The sequence below is a fragment of the Eumetopias jubatus genome, unplaced genomic scaffold (assembly GCF_037043125.1).
Source record: "Eumetopias jubatus isolate StellerSeaLion01/CBP00866 unplaced genomic scaffold, mEumJub1_p1.0 scaffold_14, whole genome shotgun sequence".
NCBI classification, from domain to species: domain Eukaryota; kingdom Metazoa; phylum Chordata; class Mammalia; order Carnivora; family Otariidae; genus Eumetopias; species Eumetopias jubatus.
This window is the reverse complement of record NW_028274820.1, coordinates 100,446,458-100,472,236: the sequence shown is the minus strand read 5'-3', so window position 1 is coordinate 100,472,236 and position 25,779 is coordinate 100,446,458. Positions and strand designations below refer to the sequence as shown.

At 41.8% G+C, this 25,779-nt stretch overlaps 1 protein-coding gene across 1 annotated transcript in view; it reads right to left on the bottom strand.

Moving 5' to 3' along the window:
* The window catches only part of CNTNAP2 (contactin associated protein 2), a 1,403,550-nt gene that overhangs the window by 616,285 nt on the left and 761,486 nt on the right, over positions 1–25,779 (bottom strand). The window contains exon 13 of the mRNA XM_088018399.1: positions 2,055–2,255. Coding sequence (XP_087874525.1) covers positions 2,055–2,255 — 201 coding nt within the window. The remainder of the gene's footprint in view (positions 1–2,054; positions 2,256–25,779) is intronic.

The window sequence follows — 25,779 nt, the reverse complement described above, 5'->3', positions numbered from 1 at the left end:
GGGACTTGGAAGGCTTCCCATGGCCCACAGCAGTGGTGTTCAAAGAGTGGTCTCTAAACCAGCAATGTTGTCATTGCTGGGACCTCAGGTTATTAATTCACTCAGGCTGCTATAACAAAATACCACAGCTGGGGGGCTTAACACACATTTGTTTTCTCATGGTTCTGGAGGCTGGAAGTCCAAGATCATGTTGCTAGACATCTTGGCTTCTGGTGAGGGCTCTCATCGTGGCTTGCAGATGGCTGGCTGCCTTCTCACTGTGTCCACATGTGAGAGAGAGGAAGAGCTCGTTTTCCCTCTTTTTATAAGGCCACCAATCTCACCAGCTTTATGAACTCATTTAACCTTAATTACCTACTAAAAGCCCTATCTCAAATTCAGTCACATTGGGGGTTAGGATTTCATCATACAAATTTTGGAAGGACACAATTCAGTCCACTGGACTCATTACTTATGCAAATTCTTGAGCTCCACCTCAGACCTAGTGAATCAGAAACTTGAGGACTGAGGCTCAGCAATTTGTGTGTTATTAATGTCCCAGGTTATTCCAATGCCTGCTGAAGTCTGAGAAGCACCAGCCTTCAGGGCAAAACATCCCAGGTCCACAGCGGAACACTTAGGTCACGCACCTCCCCGCACACCCTTCCGCCCCCAGTTTCTCCCATGTGTTTTCCAACCTTATTTCTTCCTATTGTTACTGAACTCTGCTTTTGCTGAGCTACTTCTCACCATGACCTGAAGGATCATTCACATTTTGTCTTCTGGACTTTTGCTTACCTTCTTTCAACATCCTCAAATCGTCTTTCTGCCTCTAAGCACCACCTCAGCAGAACTAAGTGTCTGAACCAGTCATGTCCACAACTTACAGATTTTACTTTCTTAGAGTCCATAGGTTACACTCATCTATAATTTCAGCACAAGGCTTTACACATTAAAAAAAAAACACTCAAATCTTTAAAATATTGTATATAATGTTTTTTATAACTCTTCTTTGTAAGTATTCCCCACAATACTGCCTCCAATCCAACACTGATTTGGGGCAGCAAATAGCCCATTGGTCTGTGATGTAGCACAACGCCACTTCTAAAGTTACTTAATATTAAGAATAATCAATACACTATTTGCTATTTGTGAAGTCCTTAAATGCATCAGACCCTATAGTAAGCATTTAGTGCATGACCCTATGAAATTCTCACTCACCTGCAGTAGGCATTATGATCCCTATTTGAATGAAAAAGACATGGGATACTGAGGCTGAAGGGTTCAAATAACTCCACCAAAGTCACACCTGGAGAGCGGCCAGGCTGAAAAGTGTGAACATTTGTTTCTCTGACTCAGAGCACATGCTTTATTTCTACTCTGTTATACTACAGACCGAGGGATTTAGTTTTCTGTCAACATCTTGAATCTGCTGCCAAGAACCCCAAAGCATACGGATCTCTTGGAAAAGATATTTCTAATGTAGCCTTTGGAAACTCTTTATTTTCTATACCACACACACACACACACACACACACACACACACACACACACATCCTGAGGTATCATTTAAAGGAAGCCATCACGAAAAAAAAATTAGGTCGAACTTCTTGAGACAAGCAGATACTGTTAAATGACTATAGACAATAAAGAGCTCTAAATTTTATCGCTATTCTACATGTTATTTACCTCGGGCAGCCTTTAGAATGCTTTCAGCTTTACGTTAAAGATAGCTGAAGAACTCAGAAGGTATTACCTGAAAGTTCACAAGAGGCTCTGATACACTTTTGCCCAAAGCAACTACTGATAATTAAGCACCAGAAACACTCATACACACGTATATGCACGTAAAATTGAAAAATCTGTAAGTTGAAAACAATGGAATTTTTTTCTGAAAATTGTACTTTAGTTTCATTCCCCAGGAAACCAACCAAGTGATGTTTTCCTTTTTTCACAGCTGCCTGCACTTTGGAGACTGGACTGTAAGATAATAAGTCACACCTGTTGGATTGTTTGGACAATTCCAAGCACCAGCTGAGATAGTAATTAAAAGTAACACTCTATTCTCAGCCTACCTGGGGTGTTCAACAACCTCGACATCTTGCAGAAATAGGAGACGTACTGCTCACAGTGCTCGGCGCTGCTGGTGACGGCGCTGATCTGGTCCATGGAGGCACTATACACGAGCTGCGTCACAGAGTACTTTTCTGGGCTGTAGCCCACCACTGTGGTCTGCATCTGCAAATCGTGAGACACTATAGTCCACACCTTGTCCTCTGTGGGGAGAAAAATACCACGAAATGGGTCATTAGGATGCAAGGACTTCTTTAAGTGGTAGAAAATAATTGAGCTGCACTTTCTTTGAACTGATGTAGAACAAAGTTAAGGATCGCCATCCTTCAAGTTCTATCCTGCAGGTTCTCCTTATATAGACAAAGTAGAAATGCTTTTTATTAAAAAGAAATGCAAGGGGTGCCTGGGTGGCTCAGTCAGTTAGGTGGCTGACTCTAGATTTTGGCTCGGGTCATGATCTCAGGGTCATGAGATGGAGCCCTACATCAGGCTCTGTGCTCAGCAGGAAGTCTGCTTCAGGATTCTCTCTCTCTCTCCCTTTGCCTCTCCCCTGCTTGCTCACTCTCTCCCCCCTCTCTAAAATAAATAAATGAATCTTTAAAAAGAAACCCAAAAACTAAATACAAGATATCTCCTAAACACAGAAAACAGCTTGTGTCTCTGGTTGATGCTAACGTTCACGGCTCACGGCACTGAATGTGAGCTCATCATGTTCCCAGTCCTTCCTGACTCCCTAACCCATCACTCCTCTGGGACAACAGTATTTGCTCTTTCTTAGATGAACTGTGCTCTCTCAAGCCTCTGAATCTTTGTGTATGCTGTTTGCTCTAATCAGAATATGCATCCTCATCTTGTCAACAAATGTCCCTTTCACCGTGACCTTTCAGGTAAAATTGGACCCTGCGTTCTCTGTTACTGAAATGCTCTCTACATGGGCAACAATACAAATGAGTAATTACCTTGATGCTTTGGACCCTGAAAATTTCAGTGTGTGAAAAGGACAAGTGAATATAAGATTGATGAGGTTAAATTATAACCCTACATACTCCTGAATTTGAATTAGAAACATCACTAGGAACCCATAATTTTTCTTTTTTAAAAAATGTAGACCTATGTCCTAGCTCTGTCCACTGGAAAAGGCCCCAAACAAGGACAACCTGTAGAAACAGACTGTCATCACTCAATATGATTTTTCATTAAGAGGAAACTGGGCTGCCGGGTGAAGTGACTGATTTCAGGGCTGGAAATGCACAAGATAAGCCTGGAACATAATGTCACATAAACAAATAAACTATTGGAAACAGAGGGCAGTTCAGAAACCCCCAGGAACAAAGAAGGATGATTTTTTAACATCAGTAAGAATCTGCTGCGATGGAATAAAATACATCAGGGATGTTTAATTCCAGGAGTTCATTAAAATAAAAAGAAATGTTCAATCTTGGAAAATGCCAAGTAACTAACTCGTTATTTTGAATATCAGGACATAAGCAGGAAGAATCCAGCATTTAGCCTTACCTTACCTGTAGGAACCGTCACAGAACTAACGCTCTGTATGGAAATATTCCAGCTCATAAATGAGGACTAAGTGATGGGATTAGAGGACCATCATTTTGTAACTTCTAACAAGGAGGCTCTGAGCAATGGCTGTTCACAGCTGCTAATATAACCGCACGTCAAACCGAAGGACACGTGCCTTCCGGTGGAAGTACACAACTCCGCCTGGGAAGCACGGCGCGCAAAATCAAACACGAACTTCACCGAACTCGCGGTCCTGACTGCCAGCTTCTGGGAAACATGCACTGAAAACAATGTATATTTGGGGGAGGGGAATATGCTAAATGACCCCAATGGGAAAGGTCAGCAGAATCCGTGCAGTGTGAAATTCTACCGATTATACAATCTAGTTTTTTCAACAAATTATAAATTACAAGGGAACAGAGAGGGAGAGCACTACAGATTAAAAGAGACTTTCTGAACTTGCCCTTCAAGCAGTTTTCTTTCTTTCAGTAAAGGACAACTGTATTCTTCCAGCTGCTCAGAACAAAGCCGGGGGGGGTCCCCACTACAGCCCCCATCACCCCCACCCCACCCCCGCCCTCTCTTCTACACTCATTTCCAACCGGTCCGTGAATCCTGTCTGCTCTACCTTCTCCGTTCAGGATCTGAGCACTCCTGACCCTCACCTCCCCCCCCCAGCACTCTGGTCAAAGCCCCCACCTCCTGCCCCCATCACACAGAACCTTGTAACCAACCCCCCCCCCCCCCGCGCTCTCACACCTACCCTGCACACAGCAGCCAAGCTGAGCCTCTGCAAATACGTCACATTCGGACACTGTGCTCTAAGCCGTCACGCGGCACAGAGTCTTGTTCAGAGTGAAAGTCCAGTTGTTGGAACAGCTGAAGGCCCTCTGTGATCCCGCTCCGCCTGCCTTGCCCCAGCCCGTCCTGCCCTCCTCACCTCCCCCTTGCTCCGCAGGCTCCAGCCACACTGACCCCTGCCTTCCTCAGACCCCCTCAGGCAGCCCATCCTTGGAGCCTTTGCTCTCACTCCGTCCTTGGAGATCCGCAGGCCCCCCACCCCCCGGCCCCATAGCTGCCCCAATGCCACCTTTTCCTCTGCTTGCCCCTCCCCACCGCAGCTGCTTCCTATCTCCACAGTAGTTATCCCTCTCTGATTGAGGGCACGTTTCCCTTCTGTCTCCCCACGGTGCGGTGGTGGGGGTGGGGTAGGCAAGGGGTTGTTTTCAACGCTGGATGCACAGTGCTTACAACAGTAGCTCGCGCGTAACAGACCTTCACAATATATTAGTATGAATTAAGAAAACATCAATAGAATACAAATAACTCGATCTAGGAACTTCCCGAATCACGGTGGTTCAAGTTCTGGCTCGGCCACGACCTTCCCGAGAGCCTGGACAAGCCCACTTCTAGTTCTAGACTCTAATTTCCCATCATCTGTTGTAACATGCCTCTACCTCAGAATCCTTTCCACCTTGCTCTTCTTAAACCAACTAAAACAAGCTCTATACGGTGTCCCTGCAGTAACACGTTTTCCGTAAGGTAATGATTTCCTACTTTCACTTTTGGCCTGATCAGAACTGTCTTCCTCCAGCTCCTCTGAGATGGCAAAGAAACTACAGTTTGTGTTAGTAATTCTCTTTCTGACATGATTCTGACAACACTCTGGTTGTCATTTATATCCAGACCTTCACGTTTACCTTCCCCTAGGTAAAGATCCATTAATTAAGGTTAGCTTCATCTCTTTTCTGTTAAAATCAGCCTCTGTCAAAACATTTGAGAACTCATCACTACTCACCTTTTTAAATTTTAATTTATATTTTTTATTATTTTTTTAAAAAGATTTTTATTTATTTGTCAGAGAGAGAGAAACTGAGCAAGCAGGGGGAGCAAGCAGCAGAGGGAGAAGCAGGCTCCCCGCTGAACAAGGAGCCCGATACGGGACTTGATCCCAGGATTCTGGGATCATGACCTGAGCCGAAAGCAGACGCTTAATAGACTGAGCCACCCAGGCGCCCTGTACTTAACTTTTTTTTTTTTTTAATCCTTATCAGGACCTCATCCTTGTCCAGTAGCAATATTCCAATATTCCATAACTTTCATTCTTTAACTCATAATGAAACAGCATTCTCCTCTGGCCCCTTTTAAAAATATCATATCTGTCAATGACTTAAAAAATATTAACCAATTTGTTAATATTGATTAGTCTCTGACATTTTGGTCCTAGTGATTGCTTGGCCCTAAACCCCACATACATGCATTTCAGCACACACATTTCAATAACAATCTTCAGGGCACCATCTTCTTCATATTTGTTTTATAGTCCATTCACTCATTCAACAAACATTATTAAGTACCCACTACATGACAGATACGGATCTAGGCACTAGGGAAGCCACAGAGAAAAAAAAAATTCTAAATTTTCGCAGTTTACACTCTTGTATTCTAGTGGGGAAAAAACAGATAATGAGCAAAGAATTAAAATATATATAGTTAGCAACTGATAATGGGGAGAAAAACTACAACAGGAATGGAAGAATAGGTTGCGTGTAGATTGCAATTTTTTTTAATTGAAGTATAATTGATAGAGGATACCCTATTAGTTTCAGGTATACATCATGGTGATGTGATATTTATACATTGCGAAAGGATCCCCATGACAAGTCTAGTTACCATCTGTCACCATACTAATTACAATATTATTCACTATATTCCCTATGCTGTACATTACAACCCCATGATTTATTTACTCTATAGCTGGAAGTTTGTAGCTCTTAATTCCCTTCGACAATTTGGGGCCCATCACTCAGCCCCTCCCCATCTAGTAACCAAGTTTGTTTCCTGTATCTGTGAATCTGTTTGTTTTGTTTGTTTCTTTTGTTTCTTAGAGTCCACATATGAGTGATTTCACATATAAGTGAAATCATATGGTATTTGTCTTTCTTTGTCTGATTACATTTTTTAACATAGTGTAAACCATAACAGCCCTCACTCACTAAGTGATGTTTAAATGAATAAGGCCATTGTCTAGCAAGCCACACGAATGTCTGGGGAAAAGTATTCCAGACAGAGAAAGTGCAAATGAAAACATCCTAATTTTGGGATATTCTGGTACAGTTTAGGTATACAAGGAGGCCGGTGAGTGAGGAAGGAGAGAATAGCAGGAATTAAGGTCTGAGGTGTAATGGCAGTGGGTAGGTGTGAGATGGAAAGCCCTTCAGAATTGGAAGGTTTGAAGCAAGTTAATGTAGCATGCTTGAACTTATTCTCTGACATACTATTCTTTATTTCAATAAAGCTATAACTCAGGAAGGCTTAAAAAAAATACACACACATACACCCCCCCATATATATGTATATAAAGATTTAAATCTTTTTACAGTGTTGTGGCATTATAAAAGGTAATATGTAAACTCTATTTTAATGGCATAAAGCAATTACTGTTGATGCATCTTGCAAATTATTTTTTCACGCTTGCATGTTACACATGAGCCATTAAGTCTTAAGTGACAAATGGATATTAACAATTCTGCAGATATCCGCCATCTAGAAGAAAGTTACACCTTATAGATTTTCCTTTGCTAGTATCATAAGTGAAAAATTAAGGATCTTATTCCCATATTTGTAATGTGTTTATATAATCTGTGTTATCAGATATGTGTGTAACACAAATAGAAACTACTAGGTATGGCAAATTCTCAGTTTCTGCCACTGTTCCATTTTCATGAAGAATTGATAAACTAGTGTATTTCAAATACTTTTTGGGTTAGTGTGCTTTGAAAGTGCCTTCTGTGATCACTGGGAGCTTAGTATCTGTCTCATCATGCGATCGCATATTTAAAAACTGTCACACTGTACAATGTTTTCAATACAGATGATTTAATTGTATTTTTCAAATACTGGGACACATGTAGAGCACACTGTGGAAACTCATCCTTCTGCTCGGCAATAAACAGGGTTTTCAAGATTACCCAGCTTAGGTGTGCCGACATGAGTACATCAGAAAGGTCCCTCTGCCGCCTCTACCAGTGACCCCACATCCTTATCCTATCTGTAATTCTCAAGTAATTCACTTCAGGAGAACTCAGTTCTCTGTAAGGCTGGCGTTCTGACCAGGAACTGATAAAGCCAGGAAATGACCGGTGAAAAAAAGCAAAGAATAACTCCTCACAGGATGGAACAGTTTTCATTATCATGTATATATGGCTGTTTTTGACTCTTTTCCACGTTATCCATATATATTCTGAAGTTCACATTACAGAGCATATATTTTTTAAAGATTTTATTTATATGACAGAGAGAGACACAGCGAGAGAGGGAACACAAGCAGGGGGAGTGGGAGAGGGAGAAGCAGGCTTCCCACGGAGCAGGGAGCCCGATGTGGGGCTCGATCCCAGGACCCTGGGACCATGACCTGAGCCGAAGGCAGACGCTTAGCGACTGAGCCACCCAGGCGCCCCCTACAGAGCATATTTTAATAAAAGTCCAATCTGAGCTGAATGCAGTGGGGAAAAAGTGTGTGTGTCCTATACATCTGCATATGCATCTAAATGTTTTTGATTTTCAAATCATATCACTGTACTGGCTGAGGACCAATTTGTTAATCTGAGAGCTTTTTTTCTCTCATATTAGCTCTAAGATAATATTTTTATTTTATTTTTTTAAAGATTTTATTTATTTGAGAGTGAGAGAGTGAGAGAGAGCAAGAGAGGGGAGAGTGTCAGAGGGAGAAGAAGACTCCCCACTGAGTGGGGAGCCCGATGTGGGACTCGATCCCGGGACTCCAGGATCATGACCTGAGCTGAAGGTAGTCGCTTAACCAACTGAGCCACCTAGGTGCCCCGAGATAATCTTTTTAAAAAAGAGAATACATTATAAGCTATCTAAATTTAAAATGGCATATAAAACATCTTAGAGGGGCATAACCAACAACTGCTTGCAGTCCAAATTCCTTGGAAGCCCTACTGCCCTATTAGAGTTACTCTTCAGGAATGACTTTGGGTTTCTCACTCTTAGAGTAACACAATGGGAAGTGAACTATGGTATATACATCACCCAAGATTTTCCATATTGCATGTAAATCTTGGCCTGCTGGATAAAACTAGTGGATTCAATTTTGTACATCCTTAAATCTCTCCTCCAATAAACTGCATTCCAATAACTTTATCTGTGGCTTTCTTTGGACATAGAAGTCTTAATGGCTATTATCCTGATTCCATCAATCAACAACTGAGCATTAACAACGAGCAAGATATGAGCAAGGATCTCCAACTGAATGCGACAGCATTAATAAGAATTGCTTTTGCAAAACTTAAAATTTGCAGCCTCATAGGAACACATCTCCAAAGGAAGAAGCCTAACATTTGAATGAAGCCATGTTCTCATGTGAAAAGTTTTGAATCCCAAATAATCCATCAATATAATATCTTAGAGGACATCCATTATGACTCTCTTCTATTAGAGATTAAGAAGCCAAGTCTCAGGAGTGATAAGTGACTTGCCCAATTGACTATAAAGAGTTAGTGGCAAAATGATGGAGATTTTGTCCCTTGGTTCTAGATTTAGTATTCTTTTCATTCCTCATCCCTTTGACCCAGTGGTGACATGGTTGGTGACACATCAACATTTTTATTGTCTTCCCTATAGCAACCCACTAATTTTCAGGGGATGGGGGAAACATACAGATAGACTTTTTTAAAATAAGATTTTATTATTTGGGAGAGAGAGTGAGCAAGAGAGAGAGCACAAGCCAGAGGGGAGAGGCAGGGGGAGAAGCAGACACCCCACGGAGCAGGGAGCCCGATGTGGGGCTCGATCCCAGGACCCTGGGATCATGACCTGAGCCAAAGGCAGACACTTAACAGACTGAGCCACCCTGGTACCCACAGATAGACTTTTTAAATGACAACAATATATAACCTACTGCACTTAGAAAAATGTCATAAAACATTAATGTAATTCAATAATGCACACATTCACAACTATTTATTGAGCTCCTGATCGGTTTCATCAGTTAGGTTCTGGGGATATAGACTTGAGGTCCTGTTCTCAGCAGGCTTATAGTCCACTGATGGTGAGAGAACATTAGGCCTGAAATTACAAATCACAAACAAGTGCTAAAATAGAGCTATGCATAGGCTACTGTGAGTTCCTACAGAATGTCCACATGACCTAGATTTAGAAAGCTGTGAAATGACCAGAGGGACATGGCATTGTCAGTGAATCATAAAGGTTAAATACTGATGAGCTATATGAAGGGTAAGGTAAGGCCAATTTCATTCTTATAGTTCAGACCAAATACTTTGGAGACAAAAAGGATTTCGTAGATGGGATCTAGATCAATTGGAAGTTGAAGGGTCTGCAATAGTGAAATATAAGATTGCAGAGCCCTAACAATTGTGCATGGGTTGAAAGGTCTAGTGCATAGTTATAGGTGGGTGTTGAAAACCTGTGGAGATAAAAGATCAACTCATATTTTAAAAATATTTCTTCAAGGCCATTTATGACACACCCACAGCTAACATCATCCTCAATAGATCAGGATCCTCTAGGAACAGGAATAAGCCAAGGGGAATAAGATTAGGGATAATCACGGGGTTTAATTTTCTATTTGATGTTGTATTTCTTAGTCTGGGTATTGGATAAAAGCTAGAAATACTTCATATTGAAACAAACAATTAAGGGGCACCTTATTTCAGGTAAACTTTATAGTAAGATCCATATTTACACAAGTTAATAATCTAGGAAATATTGATCATTTTACATGAGCTGTGTGCTTTACTAAGTCACAAAATAATTTCGTAGTTACCACTTGTAGTTATTTAAGGTACTAATTTCAACAAAATTGTTTATAAATCTTTCAGATAGAAAGACTCTCAGCATAATGTTAGGTTATAATACAGTCTTTTTTCTTTTTCTGTCATTTTTAAGAGGATCTGTTTGAAAATCTCATCAGTCTTCCAAGTGTATAACTTTGAAGACCAGAAATTTCATAGATCATTATTTTGTTTAGAAGATTTCCTCAATAAGTATAATCCTACTGACATAATTTAAATTATTAGAAATTCGGTGTCACATTTTTCTCCCCCAGCAGATACTGTGCGAGCATGACAAGCCTCTCTGGAGCCTAGCCTCTCATACCGCAGACACCACTGGCGTCACAATGGCGGGCCGTGGTGGTATGAACCATTCATAACGCCAGCCAGGTATACAGCTCAGGTGGCATAAACAGCTCTAATCACGTGTCGAGAAATAAGGTATGTAAAGCAGATGGAACCTCTGCAGGAAGCGCTGAGGAAACGAGCTACAAGCACAGATGATGTTCTGCAGGTGGTGGAAAGTGTTGATTATTTTTATGCTCACGATTCCAGCCCAAAGATGGATGACAAATCGAGTGCTGTGAACATGTATAAATAATGGTGGATCATTCTCGCCCACCCAAAGAACAATTTGAAGCTTATTTGTGTCTTTTTTTCTGAGAAGGCATTAGCTCTTTTCTGGGAAAAAGGATATTTGTTAATGTTTTTGTTCCATTGTAGGGATGTTAAATTTCTTTTACAGTACGGCTGGAGTTATTGACTGCATTTATGTCAATACTTAGACAAGCTAATCTTCCCTTCCCTTTCCTCTCACACTGGGTAGAGATGTGGTGCGTGTGTATCTGACAGTCAGGAGTCCATCTCTGTGGCAACAAGGAGTTTTCTGCCCTGTGTGGCAAGGAAATGCTACTTTTCGCTTCTTGTTGCCTGTAAAAGAAATGAGATTCGGATCTCGATTCCAAACTGGGACTAAGTAAATGTCATCCAGGATCAGTGACTGAACATTCCTGTGGACCTTTAAAGATAACACCTCCTGTTATTTAAAAATACCTTGAAACATACTGCACACACTAGGTTAAAAAAAATCACTTCAAATAATGTCTCCCCCACACCGGTCTCTACCTGTTGCCTGGCTGTGACAAGCGGCTCTGTCTCGGGGCCCGGCTGCCTCCTGTGCCTTCAAGGTGCCTCCCCCTGGTCTCAGGACTACGTCCTTCTCTTCTGTTTAGTCTTGACTCGAACGGCGTATCTCGCTGAGGCCTACCCTGCCTGCCTTACTCAAACTTACCCCGCACTGCCCCTTACCTTCTCCATTCCTTGTCCCAAGGCACATATGGCCTGCTCACACAGTATATAACTTAGTTATTTGTAATGCTTGTTTTCTGTTGTCTGTCTCCCCTACCACCTTTCTCAAAGACTATAAATTACTCCACTAGGCTGGAGAATTTTTTTTTTTTTTATAACTTTTTTACTGGTGAATCTCAAATTCTTAGCACAGTGCCTAGAAGTCTGCAGAAGTTTAATAAATACTGTGCTAATGATATACCTTATTCCTTTCTTCATTTAGCTTCCAACAAGCCTCTATCACTATCATAATCATCAGTGATTCCTGTAAAGTACCCATGTGAAATAGATAGTTCATGGTGCTGTAGCTCACACCAGAGAGCGCTACAACATTAAGCTTCAAAAAAAAAAAAAAAAAGTCAGCATTTAGAAAGTCTTTACAGGTGAAACCATCAGAGTGATATTTGAAATTATAGAGGACTGGTATTGTACTTGCAATATTTACATGATATTAAACTGCAATGATTTTTAAAAGAGCAACATAAAATTATATCTAAGGTGCAATGAGCATCTTAAAACCATCATTGTTTCTTTGCAGGTTGAACAGTAAGAGAGTAAGTGTTCTGTGCCAAGTACGGGGATGCCTCCTTCCCCCGGTGAGAGTGTCAGGAGCAGAGAAGCCTTCATTAGTGAACAACGTGCTTTATTCCAAGCACTGTTCTAGGCCCTGGGCACATGCAGATGAATAATGGCGGTTTAAAGCCACCAAAGAGCAAGTGGGAGAAGCTACACAAAATAAGCAATTATGGTACAAGCTGAAAAAGTAACTGCTAATTTTCAGGCAACCACCAGAATAATCCAAGTAATAAGATTTACTATATAAAATCATAAACCCACTTATAACCTACACCAAGTTCCTTAATGTACGTAACACTTTAAAATTCTCTAGCATTGTATTTTATATCTATTTTATTGTTGGGGAATTTTATTTTCTGTTAGTACTTAGTTTAAACTTAACTTGTAACAGGCTAACTTGAGACATTACATTCCTTCTGAAGTTTCTATCTAAAAGGCTTTGATGTAGCAGAAAACATACAATTGGAAATGACAGTTTGATTCGCTATTAACAGAACAGAATCTTACCAGACGGCCCTTCCTTTCATGTTGACCCAAGCTCACATCACTGTCTGCTCCCTGAAATTTTGGGAGATCACCCAAACATATCCTAGCAGTTTACCTCTTTAGGGGCAGGAAGGACCATGGTGTAAGCAATTTCCCATTAGAGGGGGCCCTGCCTCCCTTCTTCCAACCCAGGCACCGGGCTTAATTAGAAAAAAAAAAAAAAAGAAAAGATGATGATACAGATAACATTTATCACCTTGGAAGAAAATCCCCAAATAATCAACTCCTCTAAGTATTTAATTTTCCCCATTAACTCAGTTTCTATTCACTGAAGCAGCCTCCATTGTGAGGAACATTAGCAAGACAGTCTGACAGATTAAGTTCCTTGGTAAGGATAATTAGCTAGAAATAACTTTTTAGGGAGAGAAACCCTTAAAATATCAGAGTTAACATATTCAAAGGGCCTAAAACTGGTGTTCTCACCCTAATTTTAACAGAAGTACAAATGCATTCGGTGATTTCACTTTTTTTTTTTTTAATGATTCTCTGTGAAGTTTCCTAAATCTGAGGTCTCTAATTGCAGCAAATTCTGCCCCATGCCAGGAACACCACCACCTGCCCAAGCTCCTCTCAGTCCATCAGGGTTCAGATATTAAGCACTTTGCAGAACATACTGCTCACATCCCAACCCCAAGTACCATACGAAGTTCAAGTTAGATGTCCATCCATCTCCGTCGGCTTCCCTAAAACTCTATGTTTACCAGTGCACTCGCATTTCTCATATCATATTTGTAACATTTTGTAGCTACAACTTTGTTAAGTTAGTGAGGGCAATGTGGTTATCACTGCAATTGTTTAATCCTTACTGTCTAGCAGAGTACCTGGTACTTGCTGAACGAATGAAGTCATACTGGGCATGATAAAGTTAATTCATATATTGGGACCCACAAAATGGAGGCTGTCCAATTATGAAACAATTGGGGAAATTGAACACTGGATATTTAAAGATATTAAATTATGATTGGTTTTTAGCTATGATAATATGATTGTGGATATGCTTTTTAAAAAAGAACCATGATCTTTAATACATACAGGCTAAAGTATCACTGAGGTCTGGGACTTGCTTCAAAGTAATTCCATGTTGGGACGGAGAGAGACAAATGAAACAAAATTGGCTATTATTGGCCACTTGTAGAAACTGGGTAATTGGCACCCAGTACTCTGTACAGCATTCTAATTTTGGATATGTTTGGAGGCTGATCACCCAGCAGAGAAAACACATGCTTTAAACAATAACCAAGGGATTATTACAATCTGTATTCATTTTATATAGGGATTTTAAAGCTTATTTCCTATCTTGAATAAGGGAATGATCATCTTATGAATATTCCCATGACTTATTATCACTAACCCTCAATTTTTAGAAAATGGGAAATGGTTAACATAATTAATGTGCAATTGTCAAATATAATTTAGAGGCAGTGGGTATTTATTTTGGAAACATAGTATCGAGGGCAAGGGGCAGAGAAAGCACGCCAAGTGCACAGGGGAGGAAGGAAGGAAGAAGAAAGACAGGGAAAGGACAGAAAGTGGGGAGAAAAAGAGACGTGGAGCGTTGTACAGCGTGCAGAATGTGCTCTGAGTTAGAAAAGGTGAGGTGAAGGCAGACAGATCACCTGAGAGAAAGACTAAGACCCGGCGAGGATCAGAAACTCTGGCCTGCCTCCTCTTCACACAGTCCTCAAGGTGGACCTGCTCATTACAGTCTTAAATGGGTAGAAGAATCAAAAGAAGAGTAATATTTCATGGCGCATGGAATTTATATAAAATGCACACATATACGTCCATAAATGAAGTTTTATTGGCATATGGCCACACTGATTCGTTGACACGTTGTCTCTGGTAGCCGCCGCACCACGGAGATGGGGTGGCCCACAAAGCCTAAGTATTCACTCTGTGGCCCTTTGTGGAAAAAGGTTACTGACCCCTCAACAAAAGTGACAGGTAAGAAAGCAGAAAGGCGGAAGAAAAAGGAGAACACCTAGCTTTATAGGAATGTGTGAACCTCCTAGAATGAAGCTGACAGATGACACGTCCAAAGGAGTGACCAAGCAAGGGGACAAATCAGTGGAGGGTGACAGAGCAGCATTTAACGCACCCAAGCCCAGGGTCTGTTCCCATTTCCTGCATGTGGAAACAATGGTAATCTAAGTATAAACTTTGACAAACCTCTGCAATTTTTTGTACAGGTATGCTTTAATTCTCCAATTTAGTTATTTCCTCTACTGTTATGAGTGTGAGGTTGTTTTAACATACAACTCAAAAGCACTATCAAGGTATTATCTGATATATTTGAATCCAAGTGAACCTACTGTACCGGGCTGAAGAGTGTTCTCCCAAAATTCGTACCTACCCAGAACGTGTAAACGTGACCTTATTGGAAAATAGGGTCTTTGCAGATAGAAGATATAAGATTATGTGATATAATCAAATTTAGATGAAGTCAAACTGAATTAGGATGGGTCCAAATCCAATGACTGGTGTCCTCTAAAATGGGGAATGTGGACACACAGACATAACACCCTGTGACAATGAGACAGATATTGGAATAATGTAACTACGAGCCAAGGAACGCCAAGGACGACAACCGCCAGGAGATGGAAGAGGTAAGAAAAGTTCTCTTTTGAGCCTTCAGAGAGCACATGACCCTGAGCCCTGAGACCACCATGGTATCAGATCTATAGCCTCCAAGGCTATAAGAAAATTAATTTCTCTTGTTTTAAGCCACCCACCCATTTGGGGGTCCTTGGTTATTCCTATCAATCACCTCTTTGTGCTGTGTAAGTGTTTAACTCCTGTTCTGTATTCTACATAAAGGAGGGAAGCAGTGGAGGAGACTTACAACACTGCCTTCTGCGTGGACAGTTCATTTTATCCAGCAAGGTGGTAAACACAGGAAAAAGACAAAGTAGAAATCCTTAACAAGCTCACAGCCTGGAACTCGTGCACTGATATCCACAGTATACGATGTTGGGAAGGCCTACAGACAGGACACTGAGTGGAAAGGGTGTGCTTTATGCTCAGTGCCGCTCTGTGGGGGTCAAGCTCTTATGCAACCACAATCACCCCACAGGGGCTTGGAATGCTTCTTGCCTCTTGCCTCCTCTGCTGATACAGTTAATGATCCTTAGAATTCCTTTCTCCCATTCCGTGATGTACGTGGTTCCCTGCACTGCCTTTCACCTCTGCACCATCATAGGGAGGCCCCAGCAATTCTGGTAATTTGCCTGACCTACTGTTGCTGGCAAGGCTGAGGAATAGAAAGGCTTGGGTATTACTGCAGATCAACATTCCCCATGGGACTACATGGTGTCATTGACTGGAGCAGGACACAGTGACTTAGCAAAGGGCCTGAAGCCCTTTGCCTCAAGGCCTAGAAGAAATAATCATGTGACTAGATCCCCGGACAAATATTTCTAAACTGCCAGTGAAAGTCAAGTTTGCAAATTAGAAGTTCCCACCTTTGCGGAGAACAGCCCCAGCTGCTTATTAAGGAACGTGGGTTATGTGGTGGTGGTGGGTGTGTGAGGGGAACTAAAAGAGAAGGGATTTGAACCTGGGAAAGGTACTTCTCTGAGATGAGCTTGTTTTGATAAGTATTTCCTATTCAACTCGTATGGTATCCATGGGTATCACCAAATTCGTTCGTTCATTCATTCATTCATTCACTTATTCAATAAACATGCCCCACTTACTCTGGACCCCTAAGCCATAAGCTCGTTCGTGGTCGATAAAACAGAGCTGGCTTTGACCTCAGAGACTGTAACAGAGATAACATAGAAGAAGAAAATACTCAATGGGACAGGCGATTTGAATAAACAGGCAGCCGTGTTAAATAGCCACAGGAAGGAAGCCATCAAGGTGGACAGAGACAGCCTCTGATCAACTGGTACTTCAGTAGGCCCTAAATGATCAAAGAGCTGGTGGTGGGAGATGAGGATGGAGGGGAAGCCAGGGGGCAAGGGTGGAACAGGGGAAAGTTCCAGGTGCTGGAACACATGGTGGAAAGCTTCCAAGATGAGAAAGAACTCAGTGGGCTCCGGAAACAGCCGGGGCTGACTGAGGCGGGTGGGGTCAGGCTGGGGAGCCCTTCTGTGCAAGGTGAGGCCCTGAGGAAGGTGCAAAGCAGGACAGGAAGCATGGAAAGGTTCCACGCAGGGAAGCAACACAATCCAGTTTCTGTTTTTAAAAGATCACTCTGGCTGTTATGTGAAGAACCGGTTAGAGTGGCTAAGAGTGGGAGCAGACCGGCAATGCGTAACCGGAATGAAGATGGTGGTACCAAGAATCAGGGTGGTGGCAATGGAAACACGGTGAATGAGTTTGAGATACATTTGACAGAAAAAAATAGAAATTGTTTTTTAAAATGATTTTACTTATTTGCCAGAAAACACGCGAGCAGGCGGAACGGGAGAGGGAGAAGCAGGCTCCCCCCTGAGCAGGGAGCCGGATGCGGGATTCGATCCCAGGACCCTGGGATCATGACCTGAGCCAAAGGCAGATGCTTAACCAACTGAGCCACCCAGGCATCCCCAAAAATAGAAATTATTGATGGGTTGGATAAGGCAGGTAGTGGAGAGAGGTGGGGGAGGGGAGGGAGGGAGGGTGGGGGAGAGAAAGACAGAGAGAGAGGTGTTTTATGGAGGATGATTGTCAGCCAGCTTTCTGGTTTCAACAACAGGTAAATGGAAGAACACATTTTTGATGGTGGAGCGATCAAAAGTTCCATTTTTAACAAGCCAGACTTGAGATGCTCAAGAGACAGTTAATGCTTCTATCAAGTAAACAATTATTATTATGATTTTTTAAAGATTTTATTTATCTGACAGAGAGAGACACAGCGAGAGAGGGAACACAAGCAGGGGGATCTGGGAGAGGGAGAAGCAGGCTTCCCGCGGAGCAGGGAGCCCGATGTGGGGCTCGATCCCAGGACCCTGGGATCATGACCTGAGCCGAAGGCAGACGCTTAACGACCGAGCCACCCAGGCTCCCCTCAAGTAAACCATTAGATATCAACATCTGGGGCGTAGAAGAAAGGTCACAGCTAGAGATGTGGCTGTTTGTGGGGTAGCATGTGGACTATTCCATGCCATGGAAACTAATGAGATAAGTGAGGGCAAATGTTCAGAAAGAGCAAGGTGAGCCCAGGACAAGGCTTGGGGACTCAGACTTTCAGAGGCTTCAAAGGAGACTGAGGTCAATCGAATCTGGTAAGATTCTAACAGCCAGACATGGCCCATCCGTATTTCATGCTCCCTATCTACCTTCTCTACTCCAGCCTCAGCAACTACAACTTCTGAGGAGGGTCTCAGGATAGGTAACAAGGCAGAAAGGTAAGCCCACCGGAAGAACCGTTCAGGTAAGGTGCTGTGTGCTCAAATGATCAAGTGCTGGCTGTAATTGGTAAAGCATTTTGAGAAATGAGATAAGGCTGTAAGTTATGGGAAGCAAGATGAAGAATACTCTTCAGCAGATCATTTGCTTCCATCGAATGCATTATTTCAAATGAGCTGATGTACAGCAGTAGGGAATATGTCAAGCCACCTAAGGTTTTTAAATGTCCCTATAAAAATCTGGAAACTTTTTCAACTCCTAAGTATGACTTACATATCAGATAAAGTAACATTCATATCCAGACCCACATCACATTTCCAAAACAAGGCTTCTCTGGAGAATGGAAAATAAGGCATAACAATACAATTGCATGCATAAGTTGGTGAATTATTTGAAAGCTAAGGTTAAGAGATGGTAAATAGAGATCAGGGCTCCTAAATCTCCACATGGGTCACAAAGTTAAGAAGGGGATGCGTGAGAAGTATCCTGACGGTCCTTGTTAGAGGACAGTAAACCGCAGGTTAAGGAGAGCGAACATTTACAGGCATGTTTATAATCTCTTGTTTTACAGACTCACATGGAACTTCTCTCAGATCCGACCTGCCTCCCTCTGTTGGTTGCCTGCCCACCACATGGTAGCTCCCTGTTCTCCCTGTGCCCCGGGGTTTCCACAGCAAGCAGAGGTGGGCGAGGTGGGGTTTGCTGTTTCTCCTTGTCTGCCTCTCACTCTCTTTTGCACCCCTCCTTTCTGCCATTTCTCTTTCCTTTCCACATTTGTTTCTTCTTTTCTCCTCTCCTCTCTCTCTAGTTCCTCTCTTTTCACACACCATTGACAGAAAGGCTTCTTTTTTTCCTCCTTGTTGTGCAGCAAGAACTTGTTTTTTAATCATAGTCTTTCTTACTCAAAAGCACAGTTTAATCTGTTTTGACTGTGATAAAACCTAGCTTTAGAAGTTCGAGAAAAATCGTTTCTTCCTTTAAAATTGCTATCTTGCTAAGAGTTTCTAAAAGCTAATTTGAGGCTCAAAAGTGAGTAACAACTCTCCGTTCCAGTGAACAGAGTGCTCTCCCCTCCCTGGGACACCAAGACCGAATGTCAAGCCTTGCCTGAATGCCTTGACAAGCACTGAGGAGGGAAGGAGAGGGCAATGGCCTAGAAAGGAAACCCATCAGATAGCATTTCAAAGTATGTCCTTGCTCCAGGGGCATCACTAAGAAAGCCTTATACCTGCTGGGTCTTAATGTATAACTAGGTAGTTAAGCCCCTCATCAAAGGCTACCTTTTTGCTCTAGAAAACCTTGCTCACTGGGGCGTTTGGTGAGATGTGGGATTGGATAGTCAGAGAACTGGTAGGGACCTCTCCTGCCACCAAAAAAGCCACTGTCAGCTCTGGAAGCCCAAGACCAGAACTGAGACACCAGGGGGCGGCAAATCCTCTTGCCTCATGACAGTTGGAGCAATTTGGAAGGTGGTAATAAATAACTCTTTAACGCATCTAAATTAATTGCTCTGTGTCTGTCTCTCATTGTGAAAATGGGGATTATCACAGGACCTGCTTACTTTATTAAGTGGTTTTGAGGAATAAATGGGAATATGCATGAAAACACTTTGGAGAGAATCAGTCACAGACCAACCACTCACTACGCGCCAGTGGCTGCTCGTTTTAGGCCCTCTTCTTCCTTTGTCAGGCTCCAAAATCCTAAGAAACAGGGATATGGAAGCTGGATACATACCAAGTAGTCTGAGGCAAAAGTGATAAAGTCACTGTCTTCATAAACTCTGAAATCTTGACCTTCCAGAATGCCTTAGCTCAACTAGTGGGATTCCATGGAGATACCTGACAGCTAACACCAGTATTACTTATGAACCTGGTTTCTAGCAAATTTCGCATTTAATCCTAACACAACTTCACACGATAGGTCCTTTAAGATGAGTAGTTTACAACTGAGGAAGTAGAAGGTTTGAAAAGATTAAATAATTGCCCCGCGATCACACTGCTATGTGGCAACAGGAGTGCAGACCCGGGTCTTTCTGACCAGAGTCTGCAGGCGAATGGAACGACTGAAGTTAATAATGGAGATGTGTCACTTATCCTGTGATTCACTTCCAAGGCCTCTCAGAGGAAGAACGAGTCATTTGCCATGTTCCTGGGCTTCTCTGGGCTTCAATTTCCTCAACTGTAAATGAAGCTATATATACTAGATGATCTATAAGATTCCTTCTATCTCCGAAACTACGGCTCTATTATCCAGCTGTGGAGATAATCAGCACACAGAAGAAAATCAGAGGGAAGGCTCCCAGAAACCAGGCAATGGTTATTTTAATCCTTTCCCTAAAATTATAATGTCTGCTGCCTTCTGCATTTCTCTTAAGTGAAAGTTATTCTGCAAGGCTGCCTCAAGGGCAATATTTGTTTTGTTAGGGCTGCAGAAAACTGAAAACATTTTGGCGATAATGCTCTGTATGATATCATTTTAATGGAAATAATGTTTTGAGGGAGGTTTAATCTTTTCTCTAAGTCCTTGCCTTGCATCCTGCAGCTATGCAATATGTGAACTGTGGGAACGACTCTCACCTTCATAGCAGCAGGGTGCGACCGTTTGGAAGCGTTTCTCTAGAACGGCAGATAATTTTAACTTGAAGTAACCCTTGATCAAAGATTAGACTGTTCATTTGTTCTTGGGGCCAAAACCTGGAGAAGTTACGAAGGGCGTAATGGAAATTTCACAGTGGTTGGAGAAGTTTATCCTCCAAGCCTTGTTATGTGTTTTATTTCGGTTCCCTGAAAATGTGGATTTGTGGCCAAATAATCTGTATCAGATACCACTTTTTATTTTTTAAGCAGTGAAATGTAAAGGACAACACAATTTGAGAAAGTTGAGAAACAGGTGGTAAATTTAGTAACGCGAGTAAAGAGTCATGGGACATTTCATAGAACAAAGGCTGCTTGAAAAATGCAGGCAAGTAGGAAAAAGGAAGTAAGTTATACACAGACTCATAACCTGTAAACAGAAAACAACCACTTTTAAATACTGGTTATTGATTTTCAATGTCTGGATACTACACAGACGGTCATAATTATACCATGTGTGCCATTCGTAGTCGTTTTTGGCTTAGCACAACCTAATGGTTTATTTTTAATTATAATTACCTTCATAATACTGGCAGTAGAGTGTGGCGCCTGGGTGGCTCAGTCAGTTAAGCATCTGCCTTCGGCTCGGTTCATGATCCCAGGGTCCTGGGATCCAGCCCTGAGTCCTCAGCAGGGAGACTGCTTCTCCCCGCCCATCCCCCGCCCCTGCTCGTGCTCTATCTCTCGTTCTCTCTCTCTCAATAAATAAATTTAAAAAATCTTAAAAAAAATACTGGCATTAGAGTATTGAAATAATATACAAAAATATTCTTTCTAGCTAATCTTTTTTATTCATTCATGTATTCATTCTCTTGTATATCAAATATTCATTAAGTGCCTAAGAGGAGCAGGGACTTAGCTGTACTAAAGATACAAGTCTCAATCAAGACACAGTCTCTGCTCACATGGTCCTCACGGTTCAGGGCAGAAATAATTGTACTGCATTCCTTTGGAAAAAGATACTGTGATAGTCAGAGGGCCCACAGGAGGGACAGCTAACTTAGTGTTGAAAATGACGGTCTGTTAGTCTGCTAACGGTTTTCATAAAAGATGATATTGAGCTGTGCTTTTTGGAATATATCAATTAATCACGTGAAACAACTTGATTAGAACAGAGGTGGGATTCCAGGCAAAGAGAATTTGCAAAGGCCCTGAGCTGCCAGTAGTCTACTCCTGTTGCAGTGGAGAGGGGGACAGTTTACCGGGTGAGAGAGGACTGGCCGCGTGGACAGGGCAGTTCCTTGAGCATATGATATGCTGGTGGGCATTATCCTCATGACTGCCAGGGAATCAATGAAGGCTTATTCAAGCAGAGTAAGACATGGTCAAGTTTTTATTTTTGCATGATTATTCTGCTAACTTTGGGGAGAATTGGTCATAAGTATATAGACCAAAATTAAGAAACCAATAAATATAAATGAAAAGAGAAGGACCTTAAGTAAGAAAATGACATTAAAAAGGGGGAAAAGGGAGATTAAATTGGAGGATAACTGTTACGGGCTGAATTGTGTCCCTTTAAAATTCATATGCTAAAGCCCTAACCCCCAGTGCTTCAGAATGTGCCTGTAGTTGGGGAGAGGGCCTTTTAAGACTTACATAATTAAGGCAAAATGAGGTCATAGGGATGGGCCCTAGTCCAATATGACTGGTGTCCTTGTGAGAAGAGAGGAAGATATCATGATGCCCACATCCACAGACAAGACCCCATGGGGACACAAAGGGAGGAGGCCATCTGTAAGCCAGGGACAGAGGCCTGAGAAGAATCCAGCCCGGCTGGCACCTTGGTCATTTCTACTGAGACTTCCAGCCTCAGAACTGTGAGCAAATGACTCTGCTGTTTCAGTTGCTCAGTCTGAGGTATTTTGTTATGGAAGCCCAAGCAAACTGAGATACTAAGGAAACAGAAATGAAAGTACTTGTTGACTAAGCAGATGTCTGCAGTAAAAGGGGAGGAGAGAGAAAAGAAAACTTAAAGGGTTCTGATTTGGATGACAGGTTACAGAGATGCCTTTCATCCACATGGAGAACCCAAGGTTGCAGTGGCTGGTGCATTCAGATTGGCCAATGAGAGTCAGAGGACCTATGGCATATTCGGGAAGAGATGGTCAGCACAATATTCAAAATACAATGTGCAGCTCAGGGGAGGAGTACAGATTTGCTGTTCTCTCTCATTGAAACAGTTCCTTTCAGATATTTGCATGTCCCAATCCCCCATTTAAAAATAAGGGCTCAGCTCAGATGTCATCCCACCAGGGAGGCCTTTCCTGACCTTTCTATCTAAAACATCACCTCCTATCACCAATCTTCACTTCCCTTGATTTGTCTTATAATACCTACCACCATTTGATCCTTACATATTTCACTTGCTAACAGAATCCTTAGCGTCTGGAACACTGTATGGCATGTAACAAACAGGTCATCGGTAAGTTTTTAATGCATCACTACCCAAAAAAAGGGGAGGAGATGGGAGGAAGGAAGGAAGTGAAGATGTCAACAGCCTGCCAGCTGCTTTTGTATGACCCACAAAATAAAGTTTTTTTACACTATGAAATGGCTGGGGAGAAAAAGGAAGAATAGTACTTTGTAACATGAAGAGTTTATGAAATTCTGATGTCAGTGCCTATAAAACAGGTGTTGTGCATTTACATGGTTACTTTTCCTACAGTTGCAGAGTTGAGTAACTGCCACAGAGGCTGTTTGTGGCCCAGCGAGCCTAAAATATTTGCTGCTTAGCCCTTTGTAGGAAAGGCTTTCTGGCCCCGATAGACACCATCTGCAGGGTCTTATACATTGCTCTTGGGAGTGAATATTGGTGCCACCACTTTGGGATGCAATTTGTCACCACAAACCTAATCATTTATGTAGTCGCTTACCTAGCAGTTCTTGCTATTTACCCCTGAGAAACTCCTGTACCTTTAGAACAAGAAACATAAGAATATTCATAGCAGCACTGTTCACAAGAAACCTCACAGACAATCCAAAAGCCTGTTAATGGGGGAGTAAAAACCTTACTGTAGTATGGCATACACAGCGTGGATGGGCCTTAGTAATACGTTAAGTTAACACAGCGTGATTATTATGCTTTTCATAATGAAAAAAACTGAAAATGTCTTTATGGATTACATCTACGTGCAAGAAAACTATACAAAGGACATGAAAGAAATGCACGATTCAGGTTTACAGTTACCTGTGCATCAGGGGTGGGGCATAGAATAGGAAAGATCCTAAGTTTCCTATATTATTGCCAATATCCTAGCTCTTTTGGAGGATGATGGGTTTGCAGGCCCTTACTATATTGTTATTAAACAAAAATTGGTTAGTGATGGATAATGAGAGTATGACCAGGGATTGTGATGAATCTAATTCTGTGCGTGTGTGTGTGTGTGGGGGGGGGGGGTGCATGCACAAGTTCCACCAAACTTGACCTCTAGTCTTCACACTTTTAAGAACTAGCTGTGTGATTTTGGGACATTTACTTTAGTTCTCTAGACATTTATTTCTTAAACAAAATATAGAGTAAGGGCTTGATCATTTCTAAGGAGCCACTCAATTCTAAAGTTCTATCTGTGGTTCTATCACATAAGTTAGCAGTAAGATTTGTTTTCAGTTCACCGTAGAGGCAAATGTTGAACAGAAATAAATGGATCATTTAAAACATTAGGTTTTGGTGGCCAAACATTCATTTAGGGATTCAAAAGCCAATTACCCCCTCCACGAAGTAAGTAATCCACCTACCCACTTATGATGCAGAGTGGTGCTCTTGATTTAATTGCTAGTTGCTGCATTCTTTTTGTAGCATCCCTACAATTAAAGAAGCTTTAAAGTAAGGCAATGAACCAGTAAAAATGTCTCAAACATGAGTAAGTGATGAGGCCCCTATCTACAGAACAGCTGCTTGCCTGCATTTGTCATGAGGTTCTGGGAATTATTGGTGCCATACCATAGCTCCCATAAATGTCAGTTGCCTGAAGAAGCTCAGAGTGTCTCTCTTGAAGTACCAGGCTGGCCCAGCTGGCCCTCTGTTATTGCCTAGTGCTATGATGTGGGGAAAGAACATAATGGCACATCCAGTTGCCTTGATTCTAATCACTGTATCGGTACAGAGAAGAACGTAATTTACAGATTGATTGTTGGGACATGCAAATTTACAGATATGTTGCCAGTGCCTACTCTTGGGTAGCCAAGAATTAAAACCTAGGGCAATATTTCTTTTTATACATTTAAATACCCAAATCTTTGGGATACTATAGCTGGAAGGGGTGAGAAACAGGCACTCTTGTTGATAGATTCCAGTACATCTGTTCCCATTGTAGTTTCTTGCTTGAGAGTTATCTCCGCATAGAGGGCCTGGGTTATGGCTGATTGTCCTGAGAAGAAAATCCTGATCCAAGCAGGGTCAAGTTGATTGTCTCCCCCTGAAATATGGAGCTGGGTTCTGGAAACAATATCTAGTCTCTACTGAGTATGTTGGTTTCTAAGTCCTAATCCTGGGTCTGGTTATAGCGCTAGTCCTTTGTAATGACACTGGAGTCCTTATAAAATATTCCTCTTTTCCTTTAGGTTGTTTGACTGGCTCTCTTAGACTAAGGAGGCTCTAAATATATCTAGTGACTCTCCTGTATTTCTTTCTCCTTTCAGTAAAGAAAGTCTGAGACTCTACAAAATAGTTCTATAGTTTATAAAATAATTTCATGTTTTGATTCAGAAATAGCTCTGAGTAACTCATTATTTTCCACATTACCATTATGATACGTTTATGGTTGGATGTGAGTTTAAATTTAACTACTTCAATGTCTCATTTTATAAGTAAGAAAACAGAGGCCCAGGAAGGCAAACTGATTTGTCCATAGTCTCACAGTTATTTAGGAAGCAGAGAAATACTACTTAAGGCTTCTCACTCCTGATATATATACTTTTGAGTAATGCCGTTTCCTCCTGTAATTCTGCTGTGAAGGGGA